The 15,336-nt window shown below is 42.5% G+C and overlaps 1 protein-coding gene and 1 pseudogene across 7 annotated transcripts in view; both read left to right on the top strand.

Moving 5' to 3' along the window:
* On the top strand, positions 5,502-5,810 carry Gm7618 (predicted pseudogene 7618; annotated as a pseudogene).
* Positions 10,414-15,336, top strand: part of Caprin2 (caprin family member 2) — a 53,766-nt gene continuing 48,843 nt past the window's right edge. For 2 of the 7 annotated variants that reach the window (XM_006507041.4, XM_006507040.4), the window contains exons 1-2: positions 10,414-10,653; positions 11,515-11,734. In XM_006507041.4, the coding sequence (XP_006507104.1) occupies positions 11,558-11,734 (177 nt within the window). In that variant the 5' untranslated portion in view covers positions 10,414-10,653; positions 11,515-11,557. Of the gene's footprint in view, positions 11,735-15,336 lie in introns of all 7 variants that reach the window. The other 5 variants (NM_001301351.1, NM_181541.4, XM_006507039.4 and 2 more) reach the window with 4 other exon arrangements.

The raw sequence follows: 15,336 nt of genomic DNA, 5'->3' as shown, positions 1-15,336 counted from the left end.
GTGTGCTGCTCTGCCTTGCTTAAATATTGAGTTTTGATGAATGTATGACCTTTCTGGTTATACTGTTAGACTTAGGTGAAAGACAATCAATTTCTGAGGGATAAAGTTGTCAAGCTGATGATTACCCATTTATTAGGCCAGTTTTACAAATTTTCATGTTGTTGCTTTGGAAGCATTCCAATGATTTACATGGCTCTGCCAGAGGCCTTCTTGTCTCCTAGAATTGTTAAGACCTTCCTTTATGAAAGTGTTTATTTTTATGTAACTAAGAGACCAATATAGTTATTCTCCAAAGAATATCGATATCAAGATTTAAATTTAAAAGCAACATACAAGAGAGTCACATTTGAATCCTGAAAGTGTTCTGTGATCTAAATAAGTACATCTGATGAGCTTTAGTAGCCTGAGACCCTTACTATGTGGCTCATGCTCAGCTTCCTAAGGACTGGGTTACAGGCTGAGGCTGCTCTTTTCTCTCCCTTCCTTCCTTGATTGGCCCCCTACCCCCACCTTCCAAACAGGGTTTCTCTATGTAGCTCTAGCTAGACTGTCCTCAAACCTGTGGCAGTCCTTCTGCCTCAGACTCCCAAGTGCTAGGATTATAGGCATGTGCATTTCTGGGTTCTCAAGCCTGTGAAACATCATATTTGCTAAACACCAAGATGTAACTTGGAGGTTTGTCAAATAAGCCAGTAAACAGAAACCTGTGGCTACACTGCTGGAGAGCTTAACTGGGTTCTGGCACACAGACTTTTGTGCTTTTTGAACCTCACTTGTGATTCTGATGAAATATTGGGCCTGGTAACTGTCGGTCTGGTCCCTGGCCTTACACTATCAACAGCACCAAGGAGGGAGCTTGTTAGACATGTATGTTCCCATCCCACCCAGTGGAGCCCGCAGTCAGGGACTAACAGTCGAACCTTCCTGGTAATCCTGATGCCGAATAAGTTACCCTGTAGTCTCTCAGCCTTTACAGTGGTGCCTATGGGTGTCTGTGTTTTGCTCTCTTCCTGCAGTGGTAAGGAAACAGGACTTGAGTTCAGCTCCCCCTCCCTTAGTTTTCTCTCACTTTTAGCACATCTGAAGAAGTATGTCTGCAAATGATTATTGTTTTGGGGAGTGAGTCTGAAATCTGATGTAGAACTCTCAGCTAACTCTGCAGCACCATGTCTGGCTGCATGCCACCATGCTTCCCACCAAGATGACAATGAGTTGAACCTCTGAACCTGTAAGCCAGCCCCAATGAAATGTTTTCCTTTATAGGAGCTGCCATGGTCATGATGTCTCTTCAACAGCAATAAAAACCCTAAGACAGAAGGGACTGTGTAGGCCTGACTATGCTATTGTTTGGGAAAATGTGGATTTTGGGGCTTTAGGTTAGAAAAACAGTTGAAGACTTAAATGGCACTCAGTGGGTCACACTAAGAGAAGCACAGGAGACAGTGGTGCTGAGGGTGATCTAAACTGGGGCTCTGGCTCAAAAGGTTTCAGAGAAGAAGGATATTAATATGTCATGGTCTAGAGATCATTTTTGTGATATTTTTGTGAAGAATGTGGCTGCTTTTTGCTCCTGTCCAGAAAGTCTGCCTGAGTCTAAATTGAAGAGTTTTGGATTAATGTTGGCAGAGGAAATTTCAAAACAGCCTAGTATTGACTGGGTTGCTTGGTTATTAGTATCCAGGCTTATGCAGATCTATAAGGAAAGTAGCAATCTGACCAAGGGAAAAAAAACACAAAAAGTACAGTTTGAGAAGGGCACCCCATTCCAGGAAGTGGAATGGAGCTAAGTCCTGCGTTCAAGGAGATAAACAGATTAAAGGAAAGCCTGCTCCTAAATGGAATAAATAGAGTGGTGACCTCAGGGCACCGCTTAATCCTTTGCCTCCATGGCTAAGGAAAGCTGCTGAGTCTGAGCATGTGTTAGGGATGCCCCTGCATGCAGGCCCACAAAGGCCATTGTGTGAAACTGTGAAGGTGAAGCCTGGATTGCCTTGAAGACACCAAGATATTAGAGATGGCAGAGCTGTTGGATACTCGCAAAGAGAGTTGCTAATGGGGAGGGGAGCTAGCTCAAGAGAGTGAAGCGTGTTGCAGTCCACAAAGCTGAAAGGAGTTGGAGATCTGAAGAGAACTTTGACACCAGACACGGAGAGGCAGAGTTTGGAGTTTTCCTGGTTGTCTTTTGGTCTTGCTTTGGTGCAGTATTTCCTCGCTGTGCTCCCTTCCCCTTTTGTAATGGTGTTGTATATTCTACGCCATTGCATGTTGGAAGTGTGTGATATGCTTATTCTTTTTCTTTCTTTTTTTTTTTTTTTTTTTCAAGTCAGGGTTTCTCTATGTAGCTCCAGCTGTCCTGGAACTCCTTCTGTAGACCAGGTTGTTCCCAAACTCTGAGATCTTGCCTCTGCCTCCTAAGTGCTAGGACTGGAAGTGTGCACCACCACCATCTAGTTGTGATCTGCTTTTTCATTTCAATTTTACTGGGAGTTACTGTTAAGAGGTTGCCATCAGTCTCAGAAGAAACTTTGAGCTTTGCACTTTTAAACAGAGTTAAGATTGTGATAAACTATGGATGGGGACTTTTGAAGTTGGACTCTATGAAGTTTTACATTATGATATGGCCACAAGCCCATGGGAAACAGGGAGTGGAATGGGGTGGCACTATTAGGAGCTGTGGCCTTGTTTGAGGAAGTATGTCACTGGGGGTGGGCCAGATGACAAGGTGGGGTGGGCCAAGAGAGAACAAGTTCAGTGTCTCTCTTTCTCCCTCTGTCTGCCCATCCAGATGTAGAACTATCAGCTAACTCTCCAGCACCATGTGTGCCTGTGTTCTGCCATGCTTCCTACCATGATGACAGTGAATTAAACCTCTGAACCTGTAAAGCAGTCCCAATTAAATGCTTTCTTTTATAAGAGTTGCTGTGGGCATAGTATCTCTTCACAGCAATAGAACAGTAACTATGACACCTTCCCTCAATAAAAGAAAAGAAAAGCTTTTCCTTTCTTTTTTTTTTTTTAAATAAGACTGGACCAGCTAACTCAAAGTGATCCTTCTGCTTCTTCTGTCTTCGTAGTGATGAGATGATAGGAGAATGCTAGCTCACTTTCATGGCTGGATCTTGTCCTTGCCCTCTCTCATGATGGGCTTCTTCGCTGTCATGGGGTAAGAGGCTTTTTCTTGCAGTCCCCACAGGCCAAGGCACAGCCACAGAACCAGTGGTTTGTGGAAGGGAACCTCTGAAACCGTGAGTTTATTTTCCTCCTTTAGATTGATGTCAGGTGTTTTTGTCAGAGCAACTCAAAGTGACTAAGACGGTGGCAGATAGATGGGGACACCAACAGCAGTTGTCCAGGAGAAGATGCTACTCCAGTGTTGACCTGGAGTCCTGTGTGATTTTCTTTGTAGCAACATCTGGCTGTCTCTTTGGACATATGTACTGAAGCCTGGGCAGCTCCAGTAGTGTGAAGCATGTGAATGGAGATCTGCACTCGTCTAAGATGGGGGCTGTCTTAATTAGTTTTCTATTGCTGTGAACATAAAGCATGGCCAAGGTAACTTACCATAATGGTGGGGAGCGTGGCAGCAGGCAGGCAAGGCCTGGCACTGGATCAGTAGCTGAGAATTTCCTTTTTTTTTTTTTTTTTTCTGAGTCAAGGTCTCTCTACTTAGCTGTGGCTGTCCTAGAAGTCAATCTGTAAATCAGGCTGGCCTTGAACACACAGAAATCTGCCTGTCTTTGCCTTTTGAGGGCTGGGATTAAACACATGCGCCACCACCACTCCTGGCAAGAGCTCACATCTTATCTACAGGTAGCAAGCATTGAAAAAGAAGCTTGATAGGCCTGACAAAGGCTTTTGAATCCTCAAAGCCCACCCCAGTGAAAACGCCTCTTTCAACCAGGCCATACCTTTTAATTGTTGCTAAATTGTCTGCCAGCTAAGAACTGCGGGGTGTGTGTGTGTGTGTGTGTGTGTGTGTGTGTGTGTGTATGTGTGTTGGGGGGGGTTGGGGGGGGTTGTCGAGGGTATTTCTCATTCAAACCACCACTGGGGCTGTTCTGTTTCAGGAACTCCTACTAAGGACCAGGTCCTTGTCTTTGTCTGACTGTGAGAACTTTCCATGGGTTGTGTATTTTTCTATTTCTTATGAAAATCAGTATGTTAATTTCCTTTTATTCTCCATGACCTGTAGGTTGCTAACTTGTAGGAAGAATATCATTCTCTCAGGATTCCTACTGAGATTACAGGAAATATTATTCTTTGAATAATTAACTGAATTTATTCTGGTACAGACATTCGCTTTAAAGCTTTAATGAATGTGGCATGATTTGAAAGAGGTTCATTTTCAAAAGCTTTAAAAATAAAATTATGATGGATGAGGTAGGTGATAGCAATTTATATCAATGAGTCAGAAACTCAATTGCCATAGGGGATATAGAGCTACCTTGCACAGTTTTGTCTAGTTTATTTTTTTTCAATGTGATATGTAATCTGTGTATCTATTCATTTGTATGCATGTGTGTATGTGGAAGCTAGAGATCAATTATGGATGTTTTTTCCTCAGTTGCCCTCTTATTTTTGGAGACAAGGTCTCTTGCTGAAACTGGAACCCCTCACCACTTCTGCTAGACTGCCTGACCTGCAAGCCCCAAGGTATTCTTCTGTCTCTGCCTCTCTTTACGTAGTTTACAGAAGCATCCTATCATACTGTATTTTTTATGTGGGGATCCAAGCACCATTTTTTCAGCTTGTTTTTTATGAGACAGATTCCCACTTTGCCAACCAGCTTGGCCTCCAGCTTGCAAAGATTTTTCCTTTCCCAGCCTCCCAAACGCTGGGATTAGAGGCCCCTGCCACAACTGGCTGCCTGAAAGTGGGCAGGTGGGAGGTGATACCAGGAAGGGAAGTAGGAAAGAGTCATAGACAGTGTTAGGCAGCTAGGAACTACTTACCATTCTCCTAAAGGACTTTAAAAAGAGTGCAATATAGTCATTCCAGTACCACAAGCAGCATTAAAAAAAAAAAGCTACTGAAATCTGATTATAATTTGAAGGAAAATATAAGGCCCCCAAACATTAATCTTAGCTGGACATAGCAAACATATGCCTTTTGTAAAAGTACTTTTTATTCTCCTGAGTAATTGTTGTCTCCGAGGCTTATTGCCTCTGTGTGGTCACCTAGGTCTTGTCCTGGAAGCTTCTAGCCTCTGTATCTAGGCCTAGAATGTTGTCAGCCTGTGAGATTTACTGCTGAATAAGCTCATCCTTTGTGGTTCTTTCTGAACTCTGGCTCACTGATTCAACTCAGCTGTTCTGGCTCAAACTCCTCTCCTAGCTGGCTGATTCAATTTGGCTTCTCTTAGTTTCTTACTGAATTGCTCTGCTTAGCTTCACACTAATTTTGCAATATGTTCTGATCGTCTGGCTTCTTGTTCTGTCTTCAATTGTATCTAGTTTATCTTCTCTCTCTCTTCAACCTGTCTTTGTAAAACTCTCCTAGAGCCTTTCTCCTCGTTGGGCGTCTGAAGGCAAGATGGGTCACCAGCAGCTCTACTGGAGTCACCCACGGAAGTTCGGCCAGGGTTCTCGCTCTTGCCGCGTCTGCTCCAACCGCCACTGTCTGATCCGCAAATACGGGCTGAACAAGTGCCGCCAGTGCTTCCGGCAGTACGCGAAGGACATAGGCTTCATTAAGTTGGACTAAGCGACCTTGAATGGATTCGTCTGACTACCAAGTGGAACCGATCATGCTAGTCTTTGTGCACAAAGAATAAAAATGTGAAGAACTTTAAAAAAAAAAAAAAAAAAAAACTCTCCTAGAAAACTGCCTCCTTCCACTCTCTGTATTGTTCCCTCAAGTAGCTTCTCTTTCTTCTCAATTCTCATGTGAGTTAGATATATTCTATTCTGTCAAATTTTTCTCTGATTCACCACTTTGTCTGCCACTCAATTAGACATCACTTTCACACATGAGTGCTTCCTTCTACAAACTAACTTTACCTTCATTTACCTTTAATTATTTGTGATTAAAGGGGTGTACTAAGGACATGTCTGTATAACAGCCAGAGGGATCAAAGATGTGTGCTAAGGCTGAGCCATACCACAACTACAAACAGTTTTTTTTTTTTTCAGTAAATAACACAATTTTGGGGTTTACAGTGTGATCCTAAAACAGCCTTTAGTCCCAGAATTTGAGATGGTTCTCTGAGTTCCAAGCCAGACTGGTCTACATAGTGAGTTCTAGGCCAGACAAAGCTGCACATTAATTAATTAGAAACTAAAAAGTTTTTCAAAAATAATCTAAATGGGGAGAAGAAGGGACCAAACAAAGAAAGGGTGTTGAATAAGAACAAAATTTACAGGGAATGGTGGCACATGCCTGTAATCCGAGAATCTCAGGAGACAGAGGCAGAGTTTGAGGCCATCCTGGTCTACATAGGGAGTTTCAGGATAGCTAGAACTATGTAAAGAGACCCTGTCTCAAAAAACCAAAAAAAAAAAAAAAAAAAGCCACCAAAAAAAATCCATCAAATTAAAAAAAAATCCCCAAATGAACAAAACAAAAAACCCCGAATTTCAGTGATATATATGTGTAGAAATGCCATAATGAAACATTACTTTTTATAATAACTAGACAAGCATCTAATTATGAGTATATGTGTGGTTATGGCAACAATTTCTTTCTATCTGTCTTAGTTACTGTTCTATTGCTGTGCAGAGACACCATGAACAAGGCAACTTATTAAAAAAATCATTTAATTGGGCAGTGGTGACATAGGCCTTTAATCCCAGCACTGGGGAGGCAGAGGCAGAGGCAGAGGCAGAGGCAGGTAAGTTTGAGGCCAGCGTGGTCTATAGCACAAGTTCTAGGACAGCCAGGAGTGTTACCCAGAGAAATCCTGTCTCAATAAACAAAACAAAACAAAACAAAACAAAACAAAACAAAACAAAACAATTCACTTTAGCATCAGTGTTGGAGACACTGACTGCTCATGCAGAGGACCTAAGTTTGATTCCTAACACCTACATGGCACTTCATAACTGTCTGTATGTTCAGATTCCAGGGAATCTGAAGCCCTCTTCTATCCAGCCTTTGAGGGTACCACCCACATAAAACACTTGCACACATTAAAAAACAAACAAACAAACAAACAAACAAACAAACAAACACTTTAGTTTTTTATACCTGTAGGTTCTTTTTTGTTTTGTTTTGTTTTTGTTTTTGAGCTAGGGTCACACAATGTAGACTAGGCTGGCTTTGAACTAACTCATAGATATCCTGCTGCTTCTGCCTCCCAAGTGCTGGGATTCAAGGCATGTGAAGCAATACCCAGCCTTACTTGCAACTTTTATGAATCCCTGCTCAATTCCATATGGGCTGGTGCTGGGTTGTCTCAGTGACTGACATTTATAGGGGTGGACCTAGCACTGCAGGTGTCCAACAAGTGTTTATTGAATGCATTGAATATGTTCTTTCCTCATTGATTAAAAGTGACATTTTTTACTCATCTGGAATATAATAATTTCATGGTAAACTCTGAGTTTACTTCCCAATTGATGAGACAAAAAAAAAAATTATGAAAAAATAAGGAACTGAGGAAGGGAAAATGAAACATCAGCCTAAAGATTCTAGGGGTATATCTTCCCCCCCCCAAAGGATTTATTTATTATTCCTATCATTGTTTTGTTTTGTTTTGCAACAGGGTCTCACTATGAAATCTTGGCTGATCTGGGGCTCTTTATATAGACCAGACTAGCTTGAACTCACAGTGATCTGCCTCTATTTCCTAGAGTACTGGGGTTATAAGCTGCCCCACTACACCTGGCAAAAGTTTTTTTTTTTTTTTTTAAATTTTATGTGTATGAGGTTATCTTTTTGCCAGCATATGTGTCTCTGAACAATATGCATGCCTAGTGCCCACAGAAGGCAGAAGACAGAATTACAGACAGACAGTTGTGAGCCCTCTTGTAATGCTGAGAATTGAACTCAGGTCATCTGGAAGAGCTGCCCTTAACCACTGAGCTTCCTCTCTGGCCCCTATCTCTGAATACTTTCAAAATCTTTTTTTTTTTTTTTTAAGATTTACTTGTTTATCTTATGTATATGAGTGCACCATTGTTCTCTTCAGACAAAAGAGGGCATAAGATCCCACTACAGATGGTTGTGAACCACCATGTGGTAGCTGAGAATTGAACTCAGGATCTCTGGAAGAGCAGTCAGTGCTCTTAACCGATGAGCCATCTCTCCAGCCCTATTTTAAAATTCATATTTACAATTCTGTTGTGCTGACGATGGAATCCTAGGCCTCATACATGCTAGGCAGGCAATCTACCACTGTACCCCACCCTCACTCCCGTGAGCCCCTCTCTTCTGTTTGTTGTTTTGTACCTAAGTGGTACAAGCTGGTCTAGATCTCGTGATCCTCCTGCCTCGGCTGCTGAAGAGCTGGCATGAAAAGTTGAGAGTTTTTCCCAATTCATTCTCCTTTTTTGTGTGTGTATGTCATTCTCCTTTTTTAATTTTCAGAAAACACTGCTGCAACATTATTGTGGGGGTATTCTCTTACTAGTGTTATTACAAGCTTATACAAACTATACCCTTATTGCAACTGAAATTTAATTATTTGTGCTTTTGTATTTTCTCTTGATTCAGCCTATGTCCCATGTTATTAAATAAATTAACAGATTTATTAGCAATTCTCCCATTGAGTAGTTAGGATTATATCTCAATCTAATGGCCCAAATGATAGTTATGGTAAATCTGGAGATTCAGGCTATCCTCAGACTTATAATCTTCCTGCCTCGGCCTCTTGAGTGCTGGGAGTTGTGTGCCTGTAAAGGTATGTGCCACAACCCCTGGTTGGAAATATTATTTTTGGGTTCATTATTAGCATAGGCCAACAAAGGCATATGCAAATATAAATGTGTCAGTTCAGTTATCTGAAGGTGTGCTCATCACAGGCTTCATGGCCACTCTGTGTGGCAAAAGGTAAGTCTATTGGTCAGTTCAGCAGCCTGTTCTTTCTCTAGTTATAAATGAGGAAAACAGACAACATAGTGTTTGTCTAATATTCAAGTTGCAGGTATAGTTCAGAGATTCAAAGCTAAAATACAACATTAAAGAACATAATAGGACAGGGAGGAGAGATGACTCAGTGGTTAAGAGCACTGGCTGCTCTTCCACAGGCCCTCCCTGGGCTCAATTCCCTGCACCCACGTGGTGGTTCACAACTGTTTATAACTCCAGTTCCAGGGTATCCAACACCCTTTTCTGACCTACAGCAGGAACCAGGCAACCATGTACATAAACATACATGCAGGTAAACATGTAATAGGTAACAAGAAGTGCCAAAGCCAAGGTGATTTTTGGGTGGTCTTGTCCAGACTTTCCATTTATTTACTTGATTATGCTTTTGACTGCCCTGTTCTAAATAATTACCCTTGCCTCAAGGATAGGACTTAAAACCAATTCTATTTGGTAAAATACTTGGGCACAAGTTTTAATTTATTAACTTTATTATTTTATTTAGTTTATGAGGTAGTGTTTTTTGTTTAGGTCTGTTCCTGCCTCCCTGGTATTAGGGAGTAATCTACCCCTAAAACCTCATTTGATACAGGAACTACCACCAGTCCTTCAGAAGCTGACATTCTTCCTGTTTTCTGTTAACTTTATGCAACCCAACAAATAACTTTTTTTTGTTGTTGTTTTTTTTTTCTTTTTTTCGAGACAGGGTTTCTCTGTGTAGCCCTGGCTGTCCTGGAACTCACGCTGTAGACCAGGCTGGCCTCGAACTCAGAAATCTGCCTGCCTCTGCCTCCCGAGTGCTGGGATTAAAGGCGTGCGCCACCACTGCCCGGCCCAACAAATAATTTTAACAACTCTTTTAGTGCCAATGAAATGAATTGCTTCATAGCGACACATAGCCTTGGCGCATACCCTCCTACTACAAAGGCTGCAGTCATCTACTCTGCTGCTCTTACAGGCTGAGTCCTCTGACTCATTCTACAATGAAAAATCATCTGTGGGGCAAGGGTGCTCTTGTATTTTAGAAGTGCCCATTTAAACCATTAGAGCCTGAAGGCTGGCTTATCTGGTCATTCTGCGCAGGACTTGCTGCCTCTTTTCCAAGAATTGAAATCATCTGCACCAGTGCTGGCTGAAACAAGCGGGCCCATCCATGCTACCAGGTGCAGTATCTCACACCAGCCTCAGGCGCAACAGAGAAGCGCAGGGAAGGTACGCGCCAAGCGCAGGCTTGCAGAGAGGGGCACCGGAAAGGACCTGTCCCTCGCAGGTCCCGGGTACCGGAAAAGGGCGGACTGTGGTGGTCTAGCGCACGAGAGGGGAGTGGGAGGGGACACCGGAAGGCGAAGCCTCCGAGGGGAGCTCGCGTGCTAGAGGGCGGGGCAGAGGACCGGAAATAGGCGGGATTTGGGCGTGGTCGCGCCGTGCGCGGCCTACATAAGTTGCGCGCGCCTTGAGGGGGACAGCTTGGGCGCGAGCAGCGGAGTTGGCTGGGTGCACTGTCGGCGGTGGCCGCAGGCTAAGCTGAGGCGGGAGGAAGGGACGCGGGGGGAGAAGGGAGTGCGGGGTGGAGTTCGCCCACTTTGCAGCGCGCAGGACTCCCGCGCGCTTTCGGAGGCAGCCGGGGAGGTGAAGCAGGACGGCGGCGGGGTGGGTGGGTCTGCGCGGCCGCGGCGGGGTGGAGAAGCGTGGTGCCCCAGCATTCTGGGGTCGGGCTTCTCAGCGGCTTTGCAGAGCGCTCTGCGTCTGGTGGGCTGCGTGGGCCCTTAGACTGTGACCCTGACTGGGGCTCCTCTACTCGGGCCCTTGGGGCACTTGAACGAGCAATGGTGTCCAGGGGCTGTCTAGCTCTGGTCTTGCTCCTTACGGGCAGGATTTCTGAATAGAGTTGAAGTGTCCGACTCCTTGGTTTCCCGGTTCCTTGGTGCGGGTAGCGGAAGGCTTGCCAGTATAGGAGTGAGTGATTGTGAGTTACTGTAAACACAACTGGAAGCCACCTCGGCGTACAGTTTGTGAGACTTGGCAGCAGTGTCCAGGGGGATGCACTTGGTTAGGTCCTGGACAGTCAAAGAGTGTTGTCATTTAGTACAAGAAACTTGGTTCACGTAGACTTTGAGATAGCTTGAAGTTGTGGCTGCAACCCTCACCCTCCGCCCCCGACCATAGAAATTATTCAGAATGAGATCAGAAGCCTTCCGCTTGCTTAGCAGTTCTCCATGTGGGGAATAGAACTTCTGGAAACATTCCTATAGTGTAAATTTTGCCTACGTATAGACTGTCTTTATTGGCTATTGCTTGTGTCAATTAACCTTAGTAGGGGAGTGGAAGTACGCTGTCTGAATCAACGTTATGTTTTGACTTCATTTCATTTTAAAGAAGCTCCTCGTTGTGCACCTTTAGTTTACATTGGTACTTAACTCCTCCTGCCCCCATCCTTTAGCCTCATCTGTTTCAGTGGTGCAACTCTCTCCATCCCTTTTCGGTTACCAGTCACCTTCAGGCCGGCCATTCAGAGGAGGGAAAAGTGGGAAGTATGAAGTCAGCCAAGTCCCAAGTGAACCAGGATCAGCAAGGGGAAAACCAGCGGGCTCTGAGCCCCCTGCAGTCTACTCTCAGTTCTGCTGCATCTCCTTCCCAGGCATATGAAACCTATATTGATAATGGACTTATATGCCTTAAACACAAAATTAGGAACATCGAGAAGAAGAAGGTAACCTTTCTACCCCTCCCATCCCTGAGTGTGCATTACCATAAGCCAGGTTAAGGATTCGACATTCTTTATATCAGAGAACATAGATCTTCTTGCAAGTTTAATCGACCTTGAGACTTAGTTGCCTGGGAACAATTAAGCATCCAGGCTAAATGTTTGCTCTGTTTGCCGACACAGCTGAATAACTATTCTTCACACATTGCTTTTGAAATATTTGAAGAGTTGGCTATTATAGGTCTGATGCATTTCTTGAGTTATATTATTGTAGCTTAGATAAGGAATAGCTTGATAGTTTAGTTCGTTTTCCTTGTGACTGTAGCAAGTGATACAGCAGTATGGCTGCTGCAGTCTCTGGAAGCATTTTACCATGAGCCAGAAAGTGTTTCAGCATTTATTATTTTTCCCCACTGCTAGATACCAGTTTAAGATTGGTGAAAGTATTGTAGACAGCTTTGTAAAGAGACTTGGATTCTTACTAGCCTAACATCACAGTTAGTTGTATGGTAAAGATTAGATAATTTCTTACTTCCTGAGTCATTTAGCCTGTGATCCAGTCATCCCAGTTCTTTGGGATGCATTGTTGGGTCGAGATTCTCATCTGCATTTGACAGATAAAGCTGAATAAGTATCTGGATCTATATTGTGCTGAAAACCTAGTAAAACCTTAGGAAGGTTGTTTTGTTTTTGTTTTTTGAGTCAGGGTTTCTCTCTAGACCAGGCTGGTCTCAAACTCATAGAGATCTGTCTATGCCTCCTGAGTGCTGGGAATAAAGAGGCAAGCCACCACCGCCTGGCAGGTAGGTTTTTTGTTTTTGATTTTATAGTGGAGAGGTATATGTACTTCCCTTGCTTTGGAAATTAGTGCTGAAGCCCTGGCTGGTAGTTGTTTCTGTTTATCTTTTTCCATACATCTTTGGCATTTGATTACTAAGTTGTTCCTGGGTCAGCACAAGTTCCTTAGCTCTGAGAACTAGTCAGTGCAAGGTCTATTAGTGGAAATTCATTGATGTTTTTCCTCAGAGCAGAAATATGTGTATTCCTGTATTATCCAGCCTAGTACCACCTCTTTAATTCTGAATGCCTGTATGCTAGACCAGTGCCTTTGTTTTCACCTTCTAGGAAAGCATTTTAAGACTGAAAACCAGTATAGGAAGAATCTGCAAAATGCTTGTGGTATAGTATAGTGGTTTATGTCATGAATTTGTGGCTAATAGATGAATTTTATTTTTATGAGTTTTATTTTTAAATTTATGTTTTTATTTTATGTGCATTGGTGTTTGCATATATGTCTGTGATGGTGTCAGATCCAGGAGTTTCAGACAATTGTGAGCTGCCATATGGGTGCTGGGAATTGAACCTGGGGTCCTCTGAAACAGCAGTCAGCACTCTTAACTGCTGAGTCTCCCTAGCCCATTTTATATATTTTCTTTTTTTTTTCTTTCTTTTTTTTTTTTTTTTTTTTTTGGCTTTTTGAGACAGGGTTTCTCTGTATAGCTCTGGCTGTCCTGGAACTCACTCTGTAGACCAGGCTGGCCTGGAACTCAGAAATCCGCCTGCCTCTGCCTCCCGAGTGCTGGGATTAAAGGCATGCGCCACCATGCCCGGCTTGTATATTTTCTTAACTAGAAAATTTTGTATGAAAGATAGCTTTACATTTTGGCACTACTGTTCTAAAGTTAACTGTTATGAATATGCCACACAGTTCAACAGGTAATAATAGTATATGCAAGCATGAGCTAATGTAGATAAGCTAGCCAGCTATGATGCCTCTGATGTTTTGTGCTAGATAGTTGTTCTCAACCTTCCTAATGCTGAGGCCCTTTAATAGAGTTCCTCAAGCCGGGCGTGGTGGTGCATGCCTTTAATCCCAGCACTCGGGAGGCAGAGGCAGGTGGATTTCTAAGTTCAAGGCCAGCCTGGTCTACAAAGTGAGTTCCAGGACAGCCAGGACTGCACAGAGAAACCCTGTCTCAAAAAACAAAACAAAACAAAAAAAAAATTTCCTCATGTTGTAGTGACCCTTCCATCCTAAAATTATTTTATTGCTACTTAATAACTAATTTTGCTACTGTTATGAATCATAATGTAAATATCTAAGATAAAGGATATCTGATAAGTGACCTCAAAGGGGTCAGGACTCACAGGTTGAGAACCACTGTGCTAGATCATTTCTGGCTGTCCTGAGTATTGTGGGATGTTTATCAACAACCTTGGTGTCTGCCTAAAAAATACTACAAGCACTGTCTACCTCCCCTAGACTCTGCAATTTGTGATAACTTCAACTATTTCTGGGAATAAATTACCTTGATTGAGTACCTCTAGTTTGGGGCATATGATTGACTTAAAACCCTACTTAAGAAGATTTAATATAAAAAGAGGAAAAATTCAGGCTGTTGAAATGACTTTATGGTCATTGGTAAAGCTGCTTCCTATACAAACCTGATGACCTGAGTTCAGTCCCAGGATTCTGCAGTGGAAGGAGATCATTAACTCCCAAAAGTCCTCTGACCTCCACACATACACATACACATACACATACACATACACATACACATACACATACACATACACATACACATTCACATACACATACACATACACATACACATACACATACACATACACATACACATACACATACACATACACACAATGTTAAAAAGATTTGGGTCTGGAGAGATGGCTCAAAGGTTAAGAGTATGTATAGAAAGCTGGTCATTGTGACAAATGCTTTAATCCTAGTAAGTGGGGCAGAGACAGGCAAATCTTTAAGTTTAAAGTCAGTCTGGTCTGCAAGAGTTCCAGGACAGTCAGAGCTATGTAGAAAGACCCCGTCTCAACAAAAACAAAGAGTACTTACAGTTCTTCTAGAGGACCTGGGTTTGAATTGTTTTTTTTTTTAAGCTCCCACATCTTGCAACTTACAAACTACAACTTCAGTTCAGAGGTGGTGGTGGTGGAGGAAGAGGAGGAGGGAGAAGAGGAAAGAGGAGAAAGAGGAAGAAGTGGAATGTTCAGTGATAACTCTGAAGTTATCACTGAAGTGGGGTACCTGCACTTAACTTGCATATACCTCCACACAGATACATATAATTAAATCTTTAAAAGACTTATTTTTTTGTAATTTCAGAGTAATATTTTTTTAAAATGTTAAATGTCCTTAGAGATTCTGGAAATAGAGTTATTTGTAACTGGCACATGAGCTAATATAAAATTTTCAATCACTTGATTATATGTACTAGTTAATAGCAGTGAACTTACCCTACCATACTGACAGCTCTATGTATCTTGTTAGCTTGCCACATTTTTCTCCCTTAAAATTTTTTTATCAGTGTTGATATTTTCATATTCTAGCTAGGTAACTGCAATGAACCCATTCACACTTCAGTATGCTACACATATCAGAAACTCCAAACACACTGGCCTGTTGCTTTTGTACCTGATTTTGGGAAACTTTAGGTTCTACAATGCTTTTAAATATAAGGAGGAGCTTATATTCTTAACAATGCTACTATAGTTCTTTTCCAAAAATAAGCCTTAACTGTTAAATAATTTGTACTGGGATACCACATTTTTAGTATTGCTATTATTCACATAGAAAG

The sequence above is a fragment of the Mus musculus genome, chromosome 6 (assembly GCF_000001635.26).
Source record: "Mus musculus strain C57BL/6J chromosome 6, GRCm38.p6 C57BL/6J".
Taxonomy (NCBI): Eukaryota; Metazoa; Chordata; class Mammalia; order Rodentia; family Muridae; genus Mus; species Mus musculus.
This window is presented reverse-complemented; position numbering and strand designations above follow the sequence as displayed.